Below are 25,498 nucleotides of genomic sequence, written 5' to 3'. Positions count from 1 at the left end.
GGAATGACTAGATGATGTGAGAATAATGCTGTGACAAATATCTTCAAAATATGAATCCATTGTATTTCATTCAGGAGAAGCTGTTGGCCATGCAAATGGGCTTCTCCGACCAGGAAAAATGTTATTTTTTATATTTTAATTATTAATCTCTTCAAGTATTTTCGATAAATAATTATAATTTATGATAATTTTTTACAGAATTTCTCTTTATGGCGAACCGTATCTCCTAAACCACAAATTTTATCTAGTTGAACAAAGAGTACATTTTTTTTGAAAAAGCAAAAGTTACGGATTAGGGCATGGGCCGCCACTGGCCTTCAGATAGTAGTGTAGTCAAACACCCTACCCTACATACGTAATCATCCATTAAAAATTCATAATGTTGGAATATATAATTTGGAAAATATACTTAAATAGAAGTTTTGCTTTCACACTTTGCTTCACTTTTGCTACTCACTATTTGCATTAATACCCTGTATACATTGAGGTTCACCACCACCTGGTAATTTCCAGACGTACTTTTAGTACATTTCATCCGAGAACAGGAGCCACAATGACAGTTGCTTATTATGTAAAATCCACAATTAAGTAGAGAGAAAAAAAAACGGACATAAAACTTTTACAAGAGACAAAAATTGAAATCGAGTAGCGGCGTTTTGTGAAAGCATCTCTCCAGGCTGATGGAGCCCAATCAAGTCAAGTCAGAACATCGACGGCAGCCACAACATTAAAAAAGGGGATGATATTACAGAATAAGATCCTATTTTAAGATTAATTGTAATCGTAGAATCGTATTGGAATGAAAATATCGCTGTATATAGAAAATAACTGATCATGATGTAATCATCAACCCCCACATTTTTAAAATGGACCCTTCTTTGGAAAAAGTCACGTTTTCTATTGTCAAAGTGCTACCCCTAACATTATTATTAGAAATAGGCGTAACTGAATGTCTACACCAATTTCGTGCATTAGTCAAATGTAATGATGTTAATATTAAAAATTACACGTGTCACACAATTTAAGAATAGTTATTATTATTGATTCCATTTTAAAAACAAATTTCAAATTTAAAACGTAGTTGGAATTAGGGAAGGTAATCCACATTTGGTCTTGATAGAGTTCTTATTATTTTGACTCAATTTGTCTATTGATTTTTATGGATATTTCAAATGGAAAATTTCTATCCATAGTTTTCGAGCTGTTATTGAAAAGAAACTGGCTCTTTAGATGCATTGAAAATAAACAACGCTCATGAGCAGAAATACGATTACAGTCGCAATTCAACCGAACACGAATTCATCTTGGAGTCCTTCTCATTGAGAAGTTAATTTCCAGATACATCAAACTTCAAGAGATATGATTAATTCAGGTTTCCTTCCAACTTGTATAAGGAAACTATCGATCATCGGAACTAAACAACTAATTCTCAAGTTACTGGTTTCTCCTATGCTTATCGTTCAACGGCGGCGCATAGTCAATACGTTGGGGGTGCACAACGTAAAGCAAAAAAATTTAGGTCTCATACGACCACGTTTATTACACCAACAATCTGAGCTAGTGATTTAAAAATTTGGATAATAATAGCTTACTCTGTTGATAAGTACTTGGCCTCGCCGAAAACTTTATAGATTCAGGATTAATACTTTTTATTCTTCACAAACGCGTCTGTCGTTTTTCGAGATAAATTCACAATAACTAATTCATTAAATCTTAGAATCTCTCGAATAGATAACATGACTAGGGCAGTTAACTTATTTTCATTCATATCTAGCTCCGCCAGATTTTTTCCATTCTGTTGATTCGTCGATTTCATTTTATCAACATAGGGAGTAGTAAAAACTATTACTCACTTCCTTCCGTTCCACCAGTCAGTTTTTTCATGAGTATCAATCTTAAAATGCTCGTGAATACTCGTGGCAAGCGTTCTACACCAACATTGACATCATATCAGATCATAGTGCACACATGTTGATAAATTGTATGAACCACTGCAATCCCAGCTTATTACTTGAATATCATAGTATTTAAAAGAGTTACCAAGTCCAAATTCTCTAGTTCCGTGACATCTCCAAATAAACAGAGTGGTTCCTTGGGTAGCATTGCTGTTAATTCAAAAGTTTGACACCAGAGGTAAGTAGAAATAAGTAGAAACAAACTTTGTGAAACCAATTTCACTACAATGTTGCTTAGTAATACGGATGTCGTTACGAAAATTTTGTACGAAGCAAACCTCAATTATTTTCCGGTTTATTATGTATCCTATAGATGGGTATAACTTTTATTGAAACATCCTGTATATTAAGTGACAAAGGTGTAAAAAGATTAATGTCAAGCCTCGAAAATATTATTAAAGTACCTCAAGAGTCAAATTAAAATTGTGTCACGCAATTGCGGATTCACTTATGAAACAAGAAATGGAGCAAATTGGAAACTCAGAATTGTAGCATCATAGAGATGAAAAGATTAGCTACATTTTTTCAAAAAAAATACGCAAATACCATTTTTTCAAATAAAACAATAGTTACATAAAGTAATGTAACTCCCATATCTGTTTTCGGTGTACACGAAAAAAGTTTCAGTGATTAATTTTTCACAATTTCCTAAACTCGATAAGCCGAAATTTGAGATATTTTGAAGAATTGAAATTACAGAGCATTTTGTTTTATTGTAGAGTAAATTATAGTCGATTTGAAATTCTAGCCGAAATGGAAATACTCGTAAATTACGATACTCTATGAAGACATTATATGTGGCAGGGGTTGAATTTATTTTATTTTTCATCGTTCGAAATATGAATATTCTTCATGTTAACTCGAATCCTTTTGGAAAAATAACCTCAAATATTTGGATTTGGATTTGTAGCAGCGGAAAGAATATTCCAATATTTGCTCCAGCTCGATTTATTTCGAAAGTATAAAGAATTATATCCTTTTCCCGACATGTAGGGGTTGTAAGGGTAAACAATTGGGTTCGATCCCTTTATATCGTACTGCCGTTTATAATATTTATAAAAATTTTTTTCAACTTTCTATCTTAATTATTATATGAATTACATATTAACAGAAAAGTAAAAATAGGTACTTGAATACCTCAATTTGTTCTCAATTTTTTTTATTTATTTGATTTATCGTATGTTAACGATTAATGTTACTTTCCTTTCCACTGAATCTATTTTTTTTTTACTATGGAAACCAAACAAAGCAGACTAATGATTTTTATATGGAATGCGAAAACAAAATGTTCAGCTCCATTCATAACGACATAGTCTAAACAAATTTGATGTCATTCATAACTAACCATTTAATATTCAACATCATTCAGTACAACCTAGCCTCATCTAATCTATAAAAATTCAACATCTTTCATAATCTAGCCCACATATGGGCAACCACCGGCCCGCGGGCCGGATCCGACCCCGTGTAAGATATGATCCGGCCCGCGAGACATTTTGGAAAAACCCAATTAAAAAAATATTACACTAAACTAAGTACTTATACTTAGTACTAGTACATATACTTATACTAGTACATATCTTTAAAAGGAAACACTTGTTTGTGCTTTTTATCTTATCCGGCATCGGATATGATATGAATAGACTATAAAAATGTGGAGTCATCAATAGACTAATGAATCCCATAGCCTACGCAAGTTTCCTTGTGTTTCCTTAGTTTACCCACGGTAGTGATGGTAAACTGAGTGATCACCGCCACTCGGCTTGCTTGATCAATTTCTTTGAAGTTTGCCGCCTCACGGGCTATACATCAAAAGATTTTATTTATCGCCTCTCGATTATTCTAAACTAGTTTATTCCAGATTATTCCTTCATTTTGTCTATATAAGCGGGTGGATGGCCCGAAAGTTAGTTCAGTTCTATTTGAGCTACCGAGGTGATAACTCAGACAAGCGATACCCTTATCGAACGGCTAGAGCCATCAACTTGCTTTGTGAATTTGTGTGCATCTTGAGTGGTAACTAACTATAGTTTGTTATTAAGTTTATTGAACGAAAAGTAAAAAAACATGATGTCTGGTGGAAAGAAACGAAAAGTAGATACAGAGGGTCGCCAGTTTCAAGAAAAATGGACTGAAGAATTCTTTTTTATCTTGCACAATGGTAAGCCTATTTGTTTGCTTTGTAATGAATCCATTTCAGTAATGGATTCAGAATTCAATATAAAGAGGCATTACTCAACTAAGCATGCTACACTACACTCACTGACAGGACAATTAAGAACAGACATAATCCAGAAGCTCAGAGCAAATATTGAAAAACAGCAACAAATGTTTCATAAACAAAGAACACAACTTGATAATGTTGTGAAAGCTAGTTCTATAGTTAGCTCAAAATTGGCAAAGGCATTAAAACCATTTGCCGAAGGAGTATTTATCAAGGAGTGTATATTAGAAGTTTGCGGTGTTTTGTGTCCTGAAAAGAAAAATGAATTTGAAAAAATTAGTTTGTCAAGACGAACTATTGTTCGACGTATAGAAATGATGGCTAATGATATAAAAAGAACATTGACTGACCGTATGGCTGGTTTTGAATCATTTTCCATAGCATTAGACGAGAGCACCGATTTGTCTAACACAGCTCAACTGGCTATATTTATTCGAGGTATTGATAAGGAGTTCACTGTTACTGAGGAATTGCTAGCTTTGCAGCCGCTAAAAGCAACCACTACAGGAGAGGATATTTTTAATGAAGTTCAAAAGGTATTCACAAGTTTTGGCCTGCGTAAAAAGATGATTTGATAGTCCTTCATTGCATTATCCACCAACAGAACTTGTGTTCTAAGTCCATTCGACTCCACAATGTTATGAATGTGGTAGTAAAAACCATCAATTTTATTCGATCCCGAGGGCTTAACCATCGTCAGATCAAGACGTTTTTGGATGAAATATCAGCTGAATATAACGACGTAATATATTATTGTGAAGTCAGATGGATGAGCAAAGGAAAAATGTTGAAACGGTTTTACGAGCTTAGAAATGAGATAGCAGACTTTATGAAAATAAAAGATAAGCCACTATCTGAATTGAGTGACCCAAAATGGATATGTGATTTAGCATTTCTGGTCGATCTTGCAGGCTATTTGAATGATTTGAATTTGAAACTTCAAAAACAAGGACAGTTAGTTAATGATTTGTACAGCCATTTGAAAGCGTTTCAGATCAAACTACGCTTGTGGGAGTCACAGATGCAGTCTGGTAACAGTTACCATTTCAACACACTCTCTGAAAATATTGCTTATGCTCAATATGCTGAAGAACTCAAGTTACTGTCGGAACAATTTTGGAACAGATTTAGCGACTTCAAAAACATGGAAGAATGTTTCAATTTATTTGCTACTCCTACAAAATTTAATGTACAAAATGCACTTACAAATGGAGTTAATCAAGATTCAAGAAAACTCACTCCTAAAATCCAAATTTGAAGACGTAGAGTTGTGCGATTTCTACAAAAAATACCTGGAAGACGACAATTTTCCGCAGCTTAGAAATTTCGCAAGAAGATTGATTTCTGCGTTTAGCAGTACTTATAAATGCGAACAGTTCTTTTCATTGATGAAAGTTAATAAATCAACACATCGTACAAGACTGACTGACGATAATTTGGAAAATTCTTTACGTCTTTGTATCAGTGGAATTCATCCAAATATCGATGGATTAGTTTCCCAAATTCAAGCTCAAGTGTCTCATTGTTTTCAGTGTATTTAACTTTTGTACTTTGTAACAATTGCAAATGTAACTATTCAATTATAATGTACCATTTTTTGAAATTTCATTTTGTTATTTTAATAAATACAATAATCACATTGTCAATATACACATACACGTCAATAATAAATACATAATACAATAATAACAATACAATACAATAATATCTATCGCAAAAAAATATTATCACTACTTTAAAATGCACTAAGTACTTTTAAACGCGGCCCGCGAACGTTTTGCACGCTAAAGTTTGGCCCTCAGCATGTCAAAGGTTGTCCATACCTGGTGTAAAACATCGTATTGAAATATCATTCTAGCATCTGCTTCGGTTACCCCTAGATACTGAGTTTGATTATATTATTTTCTTGGGAAAGACATAAAAACAGAAGAGAATAAATAAAGCAGAAAATTGTGGGATATTCATGGGTACACTTACGAATTCGTTTGCTACCAGATGTGATTTGTTGTTTTTATCTTTAATATAAAGATAACAAAGTTGCGACATTGAAAACATGAAGATATGCCGTCCCAAAAACATCTTTTCAATTAAAACTCAGTTAAAACTCACAATTATGCAAAAACTTCATTAGCAACATTGCATGAAACCCAATAAATTTGCTAATCAGTCTTTCTGTCTAAAAAATTTTGTATGAACTTTCTTTTTGTGGACTAGTTATAACATCGCGGGCAGTATCTATAATGTTCTGAGACTGTTTTTTTTACACATCCCTATCCTTGATGGAACTTAACTAATAGTTTCCAATGGAGTATCTAGGATTCATCCTCGATAAAACACTTACTTGGAACAATCATCTAGACAAGGTAATCTCGAAAGTCACTGCGGCTTAAGGACTTAAGGACGTTAGTTCATCATGGGCAAGTCTACCATGGTGCACTAGAGGTCAAAAAACTATATTCACAAACGCATCGCTTGTTTGGTGGTCGAAAACTGAACAAAGTCGAAGACCGATCTGTTTCGGCATGTCACGAAGCAAGGAGCTGGATTTAGCATTTCTGGATCAAACATAACACTAGAAAATTAGTTGCACCTAAATGTGCAATCAATTACTATGGAAATAGAATGACGAAACAAAATAAATCAGGAAATTTGGTTACATATAATGTTGCTTATCTCTTATGTGTTACAAGAGTATAGTTCATAAGATACATATTTTCGAAAAATCAAACAAATGTGGTAATTAAAACTGTGGTCGCAGTATGTGTGTGTCAAATAGATATGGATAATATGAAAGTAATTAAGATTGTGTTATGTTATTCACTTTTCTGATAAATTTCTGTTTTCCCATCATAAAGTTCATTGGGAGTACGATATTGATAAACACAGCTTCAATCTACTGATTATAAATTAATAAGTAACAAGACGCCATGCTGTTTAGTTAATTGATAAATATTTGCAAGTAAGTACGATGTTTTGAGAAGTTTATTAAAATTTTGATTTTATTGTCTAGAAAAATCAAATTGCCCAATTTTATGTAAAAAATAAGAAATTTTTAAGACGTTTACGACGAAAACACCAGCTTTCATTAATTTTAATATATTTTTAGTGTATGCTACTACAAAAGGCCCTATTTTCAAATTAAAGTAATTCAATTTCTTCGCATTTTTTTCCTTTTTACATAATTTTAAGATGATTTTTACGTGGCCTTGAAAACTAATTTGTTGTTCTGATAAAAAAGCGCTAATGTTCGGAATACTAAAAACAGTTTGGCAAGAAGGTAACTCTTTAGAGATTGTCAGTAGGTTTTCTATAGTGATTATATTGTTAATTTCCGCCATGTTTCTGATGTCAACGGTCAAAATTTTACACAAATAAGATAGATTAGCTTCGACATATATATTATCAATATAAAGTCAATAAAACACAATTTTTTACGTGGAAAATTGATTAGAGAAACCAAGAAAAAGTTACATAACTATTACGCATAGTGCTAGCCTACATAAATAGAAAAATGTGTACCCTTATTTGGCTATCTTTAAAAAAAAACATATCTGGCAAACAAATGGTGGTGTAACATTTAGAATTAAACATTATAAGTTGCTTTAATGGAACGGTGGCGACATGTCCAGTTATTCTGAAACAATAGGCCACCATTTGCTTCGAAGTACTTCGTGCGCGACCAACTTTTGATGGATTTGGCTCGCCTTGAAAGACCCATACAGTCTATTGTTGTTTAGTTTCGAGTTTCGGGTTCATAGGCATAGATCCATGATTCATTACCTATCACGATCTGATTAAATGTCTTTTGAAGCACCGCGATTGAATTTAGCATTTCTTTGTACCAATCCACACGAACTTTTTTCTGAGCCTCATTTCATACAATATTGAATGTATACGACTGAAATTAATACTCAAGTATGCCTCAATTTCACGGTATGTTTTCTGGCAATAGCCGATTTTGGACGTTTCAAGTATCTGTACACAACTCATATGACAACACATTCTGAGTGCGCTTACCATTGAAAATGTCAAACTCTATGATGGGAATGTCAGATTTGACATATTCACAGTGTTGTCATATCTAAAAACTTAAGTAGCAACCCTCGTATCACTGTGAGTAAAAGGAGTATTGATTTTGACAAGAAAAGTATATTAAATTTCAATGAAAATTTTTCTAATTTTGCTCATTTTTCCAAAGACAGTTTATTTTTTTGAGCAAACTTGACAATATCCAAACAAATATGGTAAACGTAGTGCATTTTTTAAACGTGATTTTGTCAATCAAAGTGCTGTTTAGAATGAGGTGAAAAATAAAGTTTATTGAATTTCTTAAACAAGAAGCAAAAATTGGAGCTGCCCTAATACACATCTCCAAAGCATATTAACTTTTCTAATATAGATCGAAATCTTTTTCTTATCTAATGGTTTCATTTCTCAATACTACAGCCACTGGATTGATAGTAGTAAAAATACAGATGTTTCCATCACTGAAATAAGAACTCGAGAAAATTGAACAGCTTCGTGACCTTTTACACACAAAAATCCTAAATTTTCAAATTACAGAAAAGAGCGTAGCCACTAAATTCGTTTAGAAAAGTGAAAAGAAATTAAGAAAATATATCCATACTGCAGGGCTTCGTTGACATAAAACTGCAAATCCAATCTTAGTGGAATGAGTGTCCGTTCGACAATATTTTAGAGGAATTCAGTTGTATAGAGAAGAAAAACGTCTTCTTGTTGACATGGATGAAACTAACATTCGTTGTTCTCATACTCATTTGAAAAGGTTAAATTATTCAACTAATAATGGAGAAAAAACCTATTTAAAAATAGCTTAAATTGTCAATAGGTTTCGTACCTTATTCATATGTAAGGTGGACGTCTAGATCTAGCACTGGGGCTTATCACAATGATATGAATTTTGATAATTACCAAAACTACGCAACTGAAAATTCAACACCTTATTCACAAACCGAAAACAACAAATTGAAAGAGATATTACCAACATATGCAACAAGAAAAGCCATTATACAGGAATAGTTGAAGTTTTGAAGCATCCCATTTGACGAAGATATGTATAAACCAAAATAATACGACCTTATGAAAGTACAAGATTTATTAAATACATATATTTTCACCTCTAGAGCCACAGTGAATTAAGATTGACTCCACACCAACCCGATTTGAATCCAATTGAATTGGTATGGGCAAAAATGGAAGAATACATTGCCAAGTAAAATGTTTCTAAAATGTCACGATTCACTGTTGAATAGTGGGAAAACAGTGTGGAAAATTTTGAGCATTATTCATAGAAAACGAACCACTCACGACAATATTATTGAAGAGTTGATAATTAATTTGAATAGTGATTCCGATACAAATTCAGACAACGATAATAACGAAATATTTTGATATATCGGGCATTGAAGGACTTCCCGATGAAAACGCATCTTCAAGTTAAGGGTGAATTTGTACAAATTTGACTGAAACTAGGTTTCATTGAAGATTCGTTTTATCACCTGTGAGCTCTGTTACTGAAACTTTTCAATATTATATAATTAGTAAGTAGTTAATGATAATTATTGTGCACAATTTCAATTCAGTTTCATTTTCAATTTGTCTTAAAATACCCTCTTTCGTTCTAACGATTTATTTAATTTTTCCATTCCGCCTCCTCCTTATTTTTTCTCTAAGTTTTCGTCCTTTGATCCGTTACAAATGATAAAATTGGTGACAAATGGCTTATTTCAATTTCAGTTTTTTTAAATAAATCAATTTACTTTGTGGGAAACTACACTTTATTTTGTATTTAAAAAATATTCAAAAGTTCGTTTATTCTAAGTAATTATACGTATTCACAAATTGAATGTAATATAAAAGGACAATATCGAATTTTATTTTTATGATTGTCCCAGTTTTCGTCCTACTGATAATTTTCTGTCGTTATTTTATTATAGAATATTGTCAACCTTACCATTGTATCAACATAAAAAATCAAAAACTTTCTAAAAATGACTATGCAATAGTTTGGGTTATACTTTTTTGGGTTGTTTATTCATCTTTTGTGCATTCCAGAGATCGTCCTTCGTTTGCCAAGCAGTAGTGAATTATGTTACATTCGCAAACAAACTAAAAAAAGAAAATAATTTCTGATACGAGCCCAGATAATTTATTCTTGGAAGTTTGATAGTGAAATTTAATTTTGTTTCAGAATGAAGTATTTATTGCTCCTTGTTCTTCTGATAATTGATGTCACAGATATCGATGGTCATTTATGTTCCAGACCAATGGTGAAAAGAGAAGAAGTTTATATCTACAGGACCACATCAGTTATTTACGTGAAAGTTGTAAGATGTTTATACAATGATAAGATAAAAAAGTACTACGATATTTCCGACAACTGTTTGAAAGCTTACACCAACGGCACATTCACTACAAAATATGATGAAACTTATAATATTAGAAGACCTGATAGTCCCGCACTATTGGAGGTATATATTACGAAGGTGGATCTATTAAAAAATGAAGTCTTTTTGAGGTAAGTTTGATGTATTTTTTTGCCCAGAGGTGGGGTGGAAGCTAATGCCTTCCTCACAGCGGGTGGGTGCAAATGATGTGAGTTTGTGTGGGACTCTCACCCACTAAACCACCCTCCTCAATCCTCAATACACATCTAATCTTTTGGATTTTTGAGCTGTTTCTTAGCTTCAGTTCTCTCCACCAGTCCGTCAAGACGGCACAAGAAGAAAGAAAGTTACTGAGCCACTCCACCAACTTCAAGGTCTTACAGCTCCCAGGAGTGGAAGTTTGATTTATTAGCATGTGGAACGAGAAATATGATCAGTTTCTGGTAGTATATGCACATAAACTTTTTTATTGATCATTATCTCAATTTCTTAATATGGTTTGGAAGTACCTACATTATCTTCAGAAACATCGTGGTTGCTTAACTAAAATTACTTATTACGTCTATATAATCCAGATCAAAACTGAAGAAAAATATATATGTGTGGTAAAAGAGCCAAGATGCGAGGGACCAAAGGATCTTAAGACGGAGGGGATCCGCGAAGTATCCCTTGATAGGGTCCACTGGACGTACCTACTCGACAGTTTTTTCAATAACCAAGATTTTTATCAGGGAGAATTGGGACCAAAAAATGTGGTCCTTCAGATTGTGACTTCCAAACAAGGATTAGTTGGAAAAAAAGTTCAAGATAAAATAAAAACCAACACAAATTCCATCAAAGCACCAGGATTTCATTTGGTATGATACCGAACTCAGGAAAGCCGTTACACGATGTTAAATATTGAGAAGAATAAAATCTTTCACTGAACAACAAAACTTTATCTCAAATTCTCAGTTTGGCTGGAAAAACACAAAACGTATCCCCGATATAATTGAACGTGTACTGGAAGAGAAATTAGACTGCTGGACATTATTTACAGATGTATACCTTTAACAGAGTTTGGTTTGAACACTACTGCCAAAACAATACGCAGAGAATACAGAGATGTATTTCAAATATATTGTTTAGAGTGGAAAAGGAAAAGGAAAACCCATTCTCTCTTCAGCTCTTCAATGTCATGTTATATAACAATGGAATAGTAATGGCTACATTAGGTCGACAGTCCAAACTTTTACTATACAATCAAATACTTAAACCCGTATGGCTTAAGAAAATTCAACTATGGAAGTATATTAGGGAAAGAATATTTTATTGGACAAGATAATATTGCTAATTTAAAAGTTAGGTTAACGGAAGAAATTAACAAAATAACCCCTGAGGTCATAATTACAAAGAAGTTTTTGCTATATTATGAGCGGTTTCTTATTGGGAACGTGGCAATGAAACACTAAAATGGAATAACTTTAATATATTTTCCAAGCCTTCGAATACTTATATATCCATCGTCTGGAAAATAATTAATCAAGATTTTCAGTGGTTTTGAATCGTATTCATGTAAATAATTTTAAGATTTATAGGTTTATAGGTCATTTATATTAATTCTATCAAAATAACTACAAAAACAAACTAGTCAAATTAACGAAAACCAGTTTGGAAAGTGAATAACCAACAAGTAAATTTATTATACAAGAAGATAGCGATTTTCTCAATATTTATGCCTAAATGGATAATCTTTGTCATCATAAAAATTTTTCCAGAAATCTTGATGTCACATTATATAAAATAAACAATATCATAAAACAGAATGGTCTATGAAACGAACTTAGTACTCAACATATTTATAATTCAATAGATGTGCTGTATCACAAAAAAATCACAGACTATAAGTTTGGTTGATAGAGTTATCCAATTATCAAATCCTGAATTCAGATGCTTAGTTATTCAAGCAAAAAATTGCATTGAAAAAATTATATACTACACATTCTTTAAAATGATATAGGTACTATAATCAATTGAGAAACTTAGCAGAAACTAAACATCAAAACGTGGAACGTTTTTCCCTTGCCATGTGTATAAAAAGCCGTGAGCAGCAGAGCTCCATCACGAAAGTCGAATTTTTCGTCGAATGAAGAATTTAACTAATACACAAACAAATCTTTCCATAAAATGAATTTCTTGGAAATGATATCAATTCTCTATCTTATTTCTTTATATGGAAAATTTGCTATTCCTCAATAACTTTTCATTTCACAAGTTAACTCTCTCTCTCGAATGAAAATTCATAATTTCAATAGACCTGGTGGTCTCGAACCCTCTTGTTCAATTCCAATTGACAACAAAGAAAATATTGTCATAATGACAAGAAATTTCGAAAATGGGAAGTAAAAAAACTCACCCTAGCAACGATCATACTCGTATTATTCATTAAATAGGAGGCGGTCCAGTTCAACAATTACAACGATCAAAATGATTTCGGGCGTTTTGTGCTAGAAGAACTGAAGAAGAAAACTTTGAACAATTCTTCAGCATCATCCCTACTTGCATGCAAAGTTCGAACCCTCTAGTTAAACTTTTTCTGGCCAAAAAATAAGAAAATACAACAAAAATGACCATAAAATGGAGAGGGGTGGAGATGGAAAGTTTCGAGCTTAGATAGGAAATCATCTCGCAACTAATTGAACTTACATGTGAAATTTCATTTTTCGTTTGACCTGCAGAGGTGAGCAAAGGTCAAAAACCACTTTTTTTGCACTGCGACCCCTCGAAATATTCATTTGTTTTCAACCAAACTCTAATAACATCAATCCGCCGCCAAAAAAGCCATGTATGCTAATTTTGAACCAAATCGGACCCATAGCAATTGCCCGAGACACGAAAATAAGAATTGTAGCTTAAACAGATATATATATATATATATATAAACTACAGACATTCGAAAAACCATCATAATCGTGTTCAGGAGGTCTCAAATCATGGGAAAAATGATGTGCCCCCCATTTTTCTTCTAATCATGCTTACCGTAATAGTCTAATTTTTCCTTGAAAAATTCGACTAAAAACGTTTCCAAGAACTATCGAATTTTTTCTCTAAATATGATATTAGTATATGTCAGGAGGAAATAACAAACTTTATCGAAATATTTCACTGAAATAAAATTAGATTAGAGGTAATCGATACGATAAAAATGTAAAACTGTATTAACAAACTATGAAGTAACAAAAAAACATACATTCTATGATAAGAATTCAAAAATTCTTCAAATGGAATCACATATATAAGCAAATGAGATTTTTAGAAATGATTCATATATATTATATAGGAACGAGAAAGCTACCAACGATAAAAAGACCTAAACAGTAAGATTCGTATTTCTATTTCATAAATTTTAATGCAACTACGAATAAAGCTTGGTTTATACAGTGAAAATAAAAAAAATATCATGAAACTAACACACTGAAATGCTACTTGTAGTTCATGCATAAAATTAAACTTCGCGAACTTATTATTTTTTCCTCAATTTTGTGATTTCGTTTAAAGCATCCTTCTTCTTTGGTTGTGGAAATATTCGCGTTATTGTGTCGATTTCAGCTGTGGTCTTTTACTAATATCAGAAAAATAGAAAAAATCAATGTCCGAAAGTCAGCTGTGCCCCTTAGATGATGGAACACTGATAGATAGTATCAGAAACAAAACATACTTTGGTATATATGTGATGTCAGGAGCTTTCCACATTTGTATGACAAAAAGGGCCCATACAGGTTACTAATAATTTATAATTATCCTCAATTTATTGCATAATTTAAAAAATTACCACCAAGAAAGTTTAGTTTAATGTTAATTTCAATTTAGTTTCAATTTTGGCTGCATAAATCAAGCTTAATTCAATTGATGACATTTTGAAATGTTACAACTGAAGAAAAATGATTTTGTTGGCCACAACAGTTTTGTTTGATATTTATGTTGGAGGTGGAAAAGAATAGGTGAAAACGTCAATTTTTAAAAACCAATTTTCAATCAAAAGAAACATTAAATCCAGAAAATTTAGCAACAAAAACTAGCTTATTCCAAATTTACATATTTCCATATTGAAGTAACTGGACATGTGCTTTCATTATATTTGTATTCCTTTTTCAGATCGGGAACAATATGTAGATACGACAGGGGATTTTGCTACGATCCAAGAGAAGCGTACAATTACGCAGTTGTTTGGGAAGTAATCCCCAAACCAAAAGTAAAGTTTCCAGATACGCAAAATCCAATCTTCCACGGATCTGTAGATTTATGGAATTTCACTTCTAACAATTTAACATATTTATTTTACTATGATACACATATCGATATATCTTTTGCATTCAGACTCAATAATTACTTAGATAACAAGGAACAAATATGGTACACCGACGAAAGTGGTTATATGGTATCGTTGAAAAGTTTGGGTAAACCTTATTATTCATTAAAAAAGCCAAGTAGAAATCATTTTCCGTTTAAATCCAAGAGGTTTGTGAGTGAAGCTATTCTAAGAGATTGTGATTTGAGAACTAATGCTGTTGATGGGGATGTAGAATTAGGTGCAGAATATTTAGTAGATCCTGAAAATCTGAAAATAATTTTAAGTCAGTATCAATCTCGTCTCCATTTGAGTTATAACTCTTTTTCTTCCATAGAAAAATACACCACAAAATTAGAGAGTTATATGGAGGACTTAAAATATAAGAAATCTTTGAATTTAAGTTTAAATATTCTTTTCAATAAAACAGCTGAGCTGGACGCGAAAACCAAACACTTACATTTGAGCGAAGAACGATTGTGGTTAAGTCTTAATTCCATAAAGGGAAAAATAAATTGTTTAAGAAATACGTCAGACGAATCCATCGAAAATGTTTTCAATCAGTTTACACTCCAACTGCAAGCTCTAAATAAAAGTAGTACGATGTGTTTACATAAAGTCAATGGTATAGAAACCGAAAATAAGAATAAGGAACTTTCAAAAACAATTATTTCAATGGAGAAATGTTTAATAGAGTTACGGAACACCACTAACCAAAAAATTGAGTTATCATATTTAAAAATAAGAAAAATCGAAGAAGCTTTGAATGATTTTGAGAAGAAGTTAAATGAAGATCATGAGGTAAATGATGAAAAATTCAATAAAACAGAAGAAAATGTAAAACAAATTCAGTTGTTAAATAAAACAGTATATAACATAGAATATACCCTCAAGAATAAAATCGATATCATCGTTTCGTTAGCTGACAAAATATTAAATTTGAAAAATACAACGGATACATCGTTTGAAAAGTATCATTTTGATTTGAATCAGCTTAATATATCTGTACATGAGAAGATGCATTCATTTGATAAGCATATTAAGAATTTGCTAATCTTAGTGGAATCATACAAATTTGTACAAAACGATTCCAGGAATTCAATTGTAAAGGAAATTGAGCAGAATATGAAGAAAATGGTGGAAAGTAACAAAAATTATGCTGATAATATAGAAAGTAGTATTATGGAGAAATTTAAACCGATAGTTGACCTATTGAATAAAGATAGAAAAAGTCTTTTGGAACGAGTTGATAACATTACTGTTGATATTAATAACAATATAAGGAAATATTTAATTGATAATAGTAAACGTGTAGAAAACATAAATGAAAAATTCAATCAAACAACGGCACATATTTTAAATGAAATTAATAATACTAATAATAAAATCAACATCGGAGAAAAGAGATTAAGAGATTTTGTTTTCAATAAAAATGAATCCATGGAACAATTCAAGTCTGAGTTAACTATATTAAAAAGTAGATTAGATTCTTTAAATTTTGATGTACTGAAATTTAAAGAAGGTTTGTATTCAAATTTGAAAGACATGTTGAAAGGTTATTCGATGGAAAAAAAATATTTAAGTGATGAAATAAGTAATTTGAAACAAACGGCATTTCAGGATAAGATTTATATAAATGACACTTTCAATAAAATAATCAATGAAAAAGCTAATTATGTTGCAAATCAGTTACAGTTAGCGAATCGAGCAATAGACGAATTGAATAAATCAATGAGCGATTCTCGAAATGAATCCAAAGAATTTTTATTAAGTATATTAAATTTGAGAGAGAAAAGTATTTTAACGAAATTGGAACCGCAGATAACACTATTAGAAAATGATATCACTAAATATCGAAATCAAACGGAAAAGCTTATGACTGTTATGGGAAAGGAGGTCAGTAAATTTTATAAATCCTGCAATCTAAAATATGATACGCTTGATAGAAATATTATAGATTTAAATAGAACTATATTGAATGGAGAAAATATTACTAAAGTGAAAATTGACGAACTAGAAGAAAGAATCAGTAGCTCAAATTTGAAAATAGATAATGTAGAAAAAAGTATCGACCATCTAATTATAAATACTAGCTTAGTTAATAATCATATCGAAAATAATAAGAATGTAACAACAAGTATTGAGAATCAATTATTTAGTCTATCAAAAAATCTTAATAAAATTGAAAGAGACGTTTCAAGAGTATTAACTGAAGAAATTACAAGAATCAATCAGAGTTTGGAATATAATAGTGCAACAATTGGAAAAGTTTTAACAGATTTTAATAAAACTTACGATGAAGTTGGAGAATATTTTCGAGAAGCTAAGAGCAATATTTCAATAATCAGTTCTAATATGAGTAATTTAGAGAAAAATCTAAATATGGAGAGAGTGAATAATATGAAAATAACTACAGAATATACCAAATTGAAGAATGAATTAGAAGACAATAAACAATTGATTATTAATAACGAGAAGATTATAAAAGAGCTAAATAAAAATCTGGAAAATTCCAATAAACAATATTCTGCGAGCATCAATGAAATTGCTGTGTTAAAAAAAGAAATACAAGAAATAAGGAAAGGGGATAAAATAAAAGAAAATTCATTTAATGAGTCATTAAAAAATATTATGGAGTTATTACGACAAAAAGATGACGAGATAAGCGCGATTAAAACAGAACTCAAGCGAATGTCTTCTTGTTGTAATGATAACAGAAACGATTTGTTAGAAAAAACGAAGGAAGTTGATGAAATTAAAAAAATGTTTATTCAAAACATTAAAGATCTTAAAACACAACATACATCGTTTAACCACACAATTAGACAAATTTTAGATAATCTGGAAATAGAAGTACCAGATTCCCAATGAAGAAACTTAAATTATTTGCATGGTAACGGCTTTTTGATGAATAAATATTTCTGCAACATTTCTCTTTTTTCTAAATAATCAATGAAAATCCAAAGCAATGTGACCATGACTGTTGGGCTGTAATACTGTATTTTCTTCGTTGGAACTACTTTCTTTGAATGATCAAGGTGTTTTGCAATGTCTTCAAAAAAACTTTGTCGATTTTATCAAGTTTCCTTTGATTTTATCATCAAGCACTACTTTGATTTGCAAATTTTGTACTTTATTTTTGAAACTGTCGATTTCTGTTCCAAAATTTTTTTATGGATAGCATTAACGATCTTCGGTCAGTGAACCCTACGAAACGTTTTGATTCGATTTATCTTTTAAAAACATCATTCGGCCTTGGATATCGTAATGGGAATTGTCACTATAATTTCTGATACTTCTCTAGTTTATTTCTCATATCTACTAAATGGTTTTTGATTAAAAATTTTGTTAGAACATTCAATGCCCTGCAATAATTTCGTGAATAAATAATAGACATTTCAGTTTGTAATCGTGATTTATCAAGAAGTTTTCTAAATAGAAAAATGATGTGATTACAAACATGGACTAAATGCAATTTGATACAGGCAAAATTTTGTTTAAATTTTGCTCAAAACTGAAGAAAAAATTTCAATCTCGAAAGTATTTTTATACTGTAAATATACTGTAAAATGTTATTCTGCACATATCACATCTGGGAGCTAAGGAATCGATGTATAATTCGAAAATTGTGATCATTTTAAATCTTATAAGCTTTTACCCGCGGCTTCGCTCGCATCGATTCCTTTAAATAAGTATCAGAAATCATTATAATAGAAAAGAACGAACTCTGTAACTATATTAGAACCTGAGATATAGATCTTTGAATGTAGAAAAATTGCCAAAAACCTACAAAAGTCCATAACTCCACATTGAATGTCCGCGCCTAGCTCCTCTCCAACTCAACCGATTTAAGTGTTCAAAAACTCAAAAGAAAGAGGATGTTTCAGCAAGTGTTCTTAAACCAAACAAAGTCTCTATCTCGAATAGAACCTGAGATATTGAGGATAGAACGTGTGTATGCCAAAAACCTACAAAAATCCATAACTCCACATTGAATGTCCGCGCCTAGCTCCTCTCCAGCTCAACCGATTTAAGTGTTCAAAAACTCAATAGAAAGAGAGTGTTTCAGCGAGTCTTCTTAAACCAAAACGAACTCTGTAGCTATATTAGGACCTGAGATATAGATCTTTGAATGTAGAAAAATTGCCAAAAACCTACAAAAGTCCATAACTCCACATTGAATGTCCGCGCCTAGCTCCTCTCCAACTCAACCGATTTAAGTGTTCAAAAACTAAAAAGAAAGAGGATGTTTCAGCAAGTGTTCTTAAACCAAACAAAGTCTCTATCTCGAATAGAACCTGAGATATTGAGGATAGAACGTGTGTATGCCAAAAACCTACAAAAATCCATAACTCCACATTGAATGTCCGCGCCTAGCTCCTCTCCAACTCAACCGATTTAAGTGTTCAAAAACTCAAAAGAAAGAGGATGTTTCAGCAAGTGTTCTTAAACCAAAACGAAGTCTCTATCTCGAATAAAACCTGAGATATTGAGGATAGAACGTGTGTATGCCAAAAACCTACAAAAATCCATAACTCCACATTGAATGTCCGCGCCTAGCACCTCTCCAACTCAACCGATTTAAGTGTTCAAAAACTAAAAAGAAAGAGGATGTTTCAGCGAGTGTTCTTAAACCAAAACGAAGTCTCTATCTCGAATAGAACCTGAGATATTGAGGATAGAACGTGTGTATGTGAAAAACTCCCATAAGTAATGTACAGGGGGAAATCGCATTTGAGTATAACTTGAAAATGGTGAAAATTAGATGAAACCCGATGGTTGATGGCTGATCTGTGCATAAATACCTTTCATTGAAAAAAAAAATTAAGCAAATCGGTTGGATAGAACGCCTGAACAGACTCGGAATGGAAATCATCAATTTTTTTAATATATAAGATTGTCCATTCTATTTCCTTTTTTGTTTATTTTACTGTTAAAATTTTGAAAGTCCAAAATATCTACAGTGAAATCTCCTTTTTGAATTAACTGTGAAGTTTGAACTCTTTTTCAATAGTGAGTGAGTTATGAAAAATTTTGGATTCCTGTTCACTTTGAGAGATCCTCACTCAAATTTCAGACATTTTTGGATGCTTAGTTTCTATTTGACAATCACATAAGTGAGTCGTTTGCAGATTTTTCTGAAAATAGAAGAAATTGTTTATCTAGCTCTCATTAAATACTTGCTTTTGGAAGGCAATACGCTTACGCAGATGAACATGAACGTATCAAAAGACGTATTAGAATGATCATTTCCTGAGCTTTCTTGATCTGATTTAAGCAATATTATTTGGACTGCTCCGAAAAAGGTAAAGACGGTTTTATCGGCCAAAAAAATAATGGCGACTGTTTTTTTGGATAGACATTCATTGCTTATCTTCAAAAATAAAATAACAGGAGAGTATTGTGAATTATTGCTTGATATTAAGAAGGGACGAGAAATGATCGCAATGGCAACTCATAATTTGCGCTACGAATTGGTTAACCACCGAAAATAATAACTAGATCCTGGCTCCAGCGACTTTTTCCTGATTCCTAACGTCAAATCCACTTGCGAGAAAGATATTTTGAGAAAGAAGTGTATTTTGAAGCGTTAAAAAGATTACAGTAAGTGTATATATGTATAAAAGGAAAGTATACTGAAAAATTAAATTATTATAGGAAAAAATGTGTAATGTTTCTTTGTTCGCTCCTAAACTTTTCAGATAACCCTCCTATAATTTATAATTAATTTTTTATACTTAATCTGTGAGTTGATTTTTCAGGTATACAACTGAATAATTGTATTTATACGTTAATTGACAATGAAAAATAGAATATATTGTAATATATGATGCGTTCCATTTGAGGTAATTTCCAACGACACCTGGACCAAATACAACATTTTTAACACACATTTTTTAACTGTATCTATTAGTACCAGCATATAACCTGCAACAGGATGTGAAAAAGATAACTTTTGGATCAGAAAATAGATATAAACTAAACAAGTAAATTTTTGAGTGCAGAAGCAGCCGTATCGGGACGATTAACGATGAACTCTACTATGAATACAAGGCAATTGGTTGATTCCCCGGATATTTGATGTGTATTTGTCCAGCGATTATTCATAAAGTAAATACTCGATCAATATGCTTCAGTTATTGTAAATTTGAAATATAGTAACCAAGTGAATGAGAAGTATATAAGAATTAATAGATCTTTATCTTACTCTTTATAGTTAATCGACACAACAGCCGTTGTTGGTCTCATTTTAATCCTAGAATGTATCACGAAGTAAACGCAGTATTCTTACTTCTTGCTACGGAACTGTGGATGTTCAATGGTTACGGCTGATTTATCAATTTGACTCCATCTCAATTTATCCCTCTATTCGAGAGAGTGTAGAAAATTAGGATTAGGGGGTTCGTTACTACTGATATTAACATATAACGGGAAGAACATGGTATGGAACTAGCCAAAACAAAGATCGAGATCGAGATTTTTATATTACAGAGGTGGTTTTCGAAAATTCTATATGCTCAGGCTGTTAATTCAAATATAGGGAATCGAGGGTCGTTAGAATATCTTCTGATAGTGTGTACTGCCCGGACAAAGCAAGATGAAAAGAAAGTACCAACAAGACTGAACTAGATCGACTCATACATGGACCATTGATAACCCAACAACACTGAACAATCACAGATTGGCAGGTGTCTTCTTAGAATATTTTGTAGTACATTTCCTTACTTTCAATAACTGAAAGAAATTACTTTGTTATGTCTCCTTACATTTAGATGCTATTTCATGAAGCAGGATTCAATTTATGAGGCAATCAAAGAGTTTAATTGAAGGGAATGAATGAAATAGAAGAATTTGTACAAGAGTTTGATGGCATATGTGTTTTGAAATAACTTCACGAATAGTGTCCTGTTATCTATTCAAACAATCAAATTTAGTACAAGCACCATGTGATCGTAAACTGAGCCTCGGCAAAGTATTCGTCTATTACATCATCCGTTGCATAATCAAAATTCATCGAGATCATCGCCAGGGAAAGACGTTCGCAGTTACATTCATCCCCTGATACTTGAATTCATAGGTATATGTAATTTAAATTTGTAATTGGTTGAACAAGAAATTGGCACAACCCTTATGACTATCTATGAAAAAAACCATTGTTACTTAGATATGCCACAACTGAAATGGAAATTTTTAACAGAAAACTCCGAATTTATAACAATACACTGTGGTGAAATTCCCATGTCAACTCACCATCCAATTTTGCGGACAATTGTTCGATTTTGGTCTCATTCCTTCGTTTATGTGTTATCCCATGGGGTTTCCATTAAAATTTCAAAAACAGACAGAGGATAACGTAGAGGAAGGAAAATAGAGAAAATATATACAAGACTATACATTCTATTAAGAATTGTAGCCGCTCAGTTTGAGCTATTTTAAACCTGCATTTTTGTGAGTGGTCACATTTGATCACAGCTTATCACGTACTCCTAGATTTTTCTTATCTTGTATAATCTGATCTTCTGGGTCCTTCAAGAAAAACCAAATCCAACAAAAGTTCTAAAACGGTCAAATCCAAATGGTACACCAGTATTTGTATGCCAGACGTGTTCGAAAAAATCAGAGAAACCAATCGCAGGAAACAAGTCATTCTCCACCTCGACAATGCAAGCTCTCACACATCAGTTGAAACAAAAACATTGTTGGACAGTCAAAACATCGAACGGATGGACCATCTGCCGCATAGTCCTTGTTTTGCACCCAATGATTTGTTCTTAATCTCGCAGATCGAAAATAAATTGCGAGGTCAACATTCATTTCAATTGGAATGGAAAAATGCTTCGACAATTAGTTCAAACGTCTGCAAAATTTGTTGATGTTACTGGTGAATACATTGTTAAATAATAAAACCATATCCAATTATAAATATTTGTTTTAATTTTTCTGTCTTAAGACTAAGTACCAACCCTCGTACACTTCATGCAAGATCCTACTACTCGATTCTGCAGGTATCTGTTTTTTACTAAAACTGTCTTTCAACAAATACTGAACATATAAACAACGGACTTTCTGGAACTCTGGGCAGAGAACATAGCCCTGAGCCGCAACCGAGTACTTCAAGTTTTTAGCCTACTGTTTCTGATATCACATAAATTAAATGTTACAGAAAAGTATTTTTCATACAGAAATTTATGTAGTTGAGTTCGATAAATTATCGCAAACAGGAGATTATTTGTTTGTTCGAAAGCCAAGCAGCCATTCGAGCTCTGAGCTCCAATGTCATAAGATTCAATCTGGATTGGGGATGCCTGGACAGGTTAAATGAGTTAGAGAGGAAGAATAAAGCTACCCTCCAATAGACTCCGGGGCTCAATGGAGTGGAGGGCTATAAAATAGCGGAAGACCTGCTAAAATACAATAGAGGAATAATCTGCAGAGTTAAGTAAAGAAAATCATGAGAAACGATAACCAGAGAAGTTTTGTTGAATGTATAAACCTAGAAAAGAACAATTTTAATAAACAGTCCTGTTGGAGCATTGCCGCCTCAATGGAACTCTCAAAACGCTAGGTTCAGCAGATAGTGCAGCCTATAGATCCTCTTAGGCAGATGTCGAAACCTCTAACCACATTCTATCGAGGTGCGAGGGACTAAGGAACTCCAGATGAACATCTTCTGTAGTTAGAGCCATCGCACATCCTGATTTTCCCAAAAAGAATGGGATTGATATATATTAACTGCAAACACACGGTCCATCATCCATGCTGTCACAAGAAAAGTGGACACAAAAAAATCGTCGTGTACATAATACCCTAAATAAACATACATACATAGTTTTAGAAGTATGAAATTATACCAATTTATAGCAATTTGAATAAAAATGCAAATTTTCAATCTTCTCCTACGGACACATCAAATTTATTCGATTGTCTTAAATAAACTGAGAGGTTTAAGTTATCACCTCACGCGTATTGTAATTAAATCAATTTATTCGAAACTTAAAACAAATCATATTAGTTGAATAATGAAAAAAATATTCATAAACTACGAACCATAAATTTAATACCTTTCAATTGATGTCATAGTTGGTTTTACAAACTGATTTAGGTCAATAAAAAATCCCGTTTGCTTGACACAGTAGGATTTGGGATTTTACCATCATTATTAAGATGTAAATATAAATTAATTGGAAAAATCATTTTCAGGTCATTAGATAGTATAGAGTTATCTTCCCAAGTTCCATGAATTTATTCTAAAAATGTTATGTCAACTAACCTCGTTCCAAGATTCTAGTTGCCAGTTCGACCTCGCGATACCTTCGTAGATAACATGGGAATTTAATAATTCAATCACTCTAGTTCACAACTTATTGATAAATAAATCATAGTCGCGCGAATGTTCCATTTTATTACAAAATTGAATCACGTAGCCAAATATTCAGTTCTCATCAAGCATTTCGTATATTTTCAAATCAAAACTTATCAAATTGGAGTATAGAATTCAAATTTGTAGTTTGGAATAAATTCCATATCATTTTTTTAATGATACATGTGGCCAGAATCAATGGCATGGGGAATATCTTTCCATTTGGACAAGGAACATTTTTTCAATTGAGGAATTTGAACTTGCGCTTTATTTGAGTAACTTATATATTTTCATTATCCTACATTGAAAATCTGAAATACATCTTTATCGGTCCAGCCGTCCTTAAGTTAAAAGTGCTCAAACCAACCGGTGTTTGCTTCATACGAGGGTATTCTGAGAAGTTTCCTTCAACAACCATGCCAGCATTAGTCAATATAAGTTGGAAAATATATTTGCGTTTGCGTTGAAAGATAATCATGTGATTTGATCCATTTTGGACGCTTAGTTTGTGTGTTGTAATCGGATACTGCTGACGATATTATCGAAAACAGTCACTAAATGGTAGTGGATGAGAATTAAGGTTGGAGAACGTATTTGCTTATACTGATATCTGATTGCTTATCTGATCTCTATATAACACATTCTCGTCCATCGCCTCGTGAGATGTCACATTAATAACGACTTGAACGGGTGGGAAAGAATAAAACAATTCAAAAGATTCATAACCATATCAGCTAAGAAGTCTAAGGAGCTTCTCGTAATGTAAAGAAACGAATTAAACTAGTGTTCGGTCTTCCGACAGGTCACTGCCTAGTTTAATACCATCTTAAGCAGATAATGCGAAATGGGTGGAAAAAAAAACCAGAAAAACAGTCTCATGTGGAAGAAGTTTACGTATTTCGGAAAAGAAAGGAATTATATGCAGAAAGAAAGTCAAAATCTTGATCACACTAGTGAACGCTATGTTTTCTGTTTTGAGGATATTATATGACCATTTTTAAATGCTGTAGCCTTTGAATAATATTCACTAAACGCATTTTTTGTACAACTACTGTGATGCATCAACGCTGAACAATTGAATGAATTTATCAGTCTAAATGTAACTTCACAATTGAGGGTGTCGTTATAGAATTATATTTTTATAGTGCGATGGGCCGGTACATTATTTCCTCCATAAAAACAATTTATTAATCGAGCTTTTGTGTGTTACATATTAACTTTTAT

At 32.3% G+C, this 25,498-nt stretch overlaps 2 protein-coding genes across 2 annotated transcripts; both read left to right on the top strand.

Moving 5' to 3' along the window:
- The first annotated feature begins 4,022 nt into the window (after positions 1–4,022).
- Positions 4,023–4,754, top strand: LOC130443361 (general transcription factor II-I repeat domain-containing protein 2-like). Its single transcript, XM_056777934.1, has one exon. The coding sequence runs from the start codon at positions 4,023–4,025 to the stop codon at positions 4,752–4,754; it is 732 nt and encodes a 243-aa protein (XP_056633912.1).
- A 2,303-nt stretch (positions 4,755–7,057) lies between these two features.
- Positions 7,058–18,367, top strand: LOC130442931 (protein hook homolog). Its single transcript, XM_056777339.1, has 3 exons — positions 7,058–7,138; positions 10,391–10,717; positions 14,721–18,367. Exons 2-3 carry the CDS (start codon positions 10,392–10,394, stop codon positions 17,782–17,784), a joined length of 3,390 nt encoding a protein of 1,129 aa, XP_056633317.1. The 5' UTR covers positions 7,058–7,138; position 10,391; the 3' UTR covers positions 17,785–18,367.
- The last annotated feature ends 7,131 nt before the right edge of the window (positions 18,368–25,498 follow it).

This window comes from Diorhabda sublineata, chromosome 4, assembly GCF_026230105.1.
Source record: "Diorhabda sublineata isolate icDioSubl1.1 chromosome 4, icDioSubl1.1, whole genome shotgun sequence".
In the NCBI taxonomy this organism is placed as follows: Eukaryota; Metazoa; Arthropoda; class Insecta; order Coleoptera; family Chrysomelidae; genus Diorhabda; species Diorhabda sublineata.
This window is presented reverse-complemented; position numbering and strand designations above follow the sequence as displayed.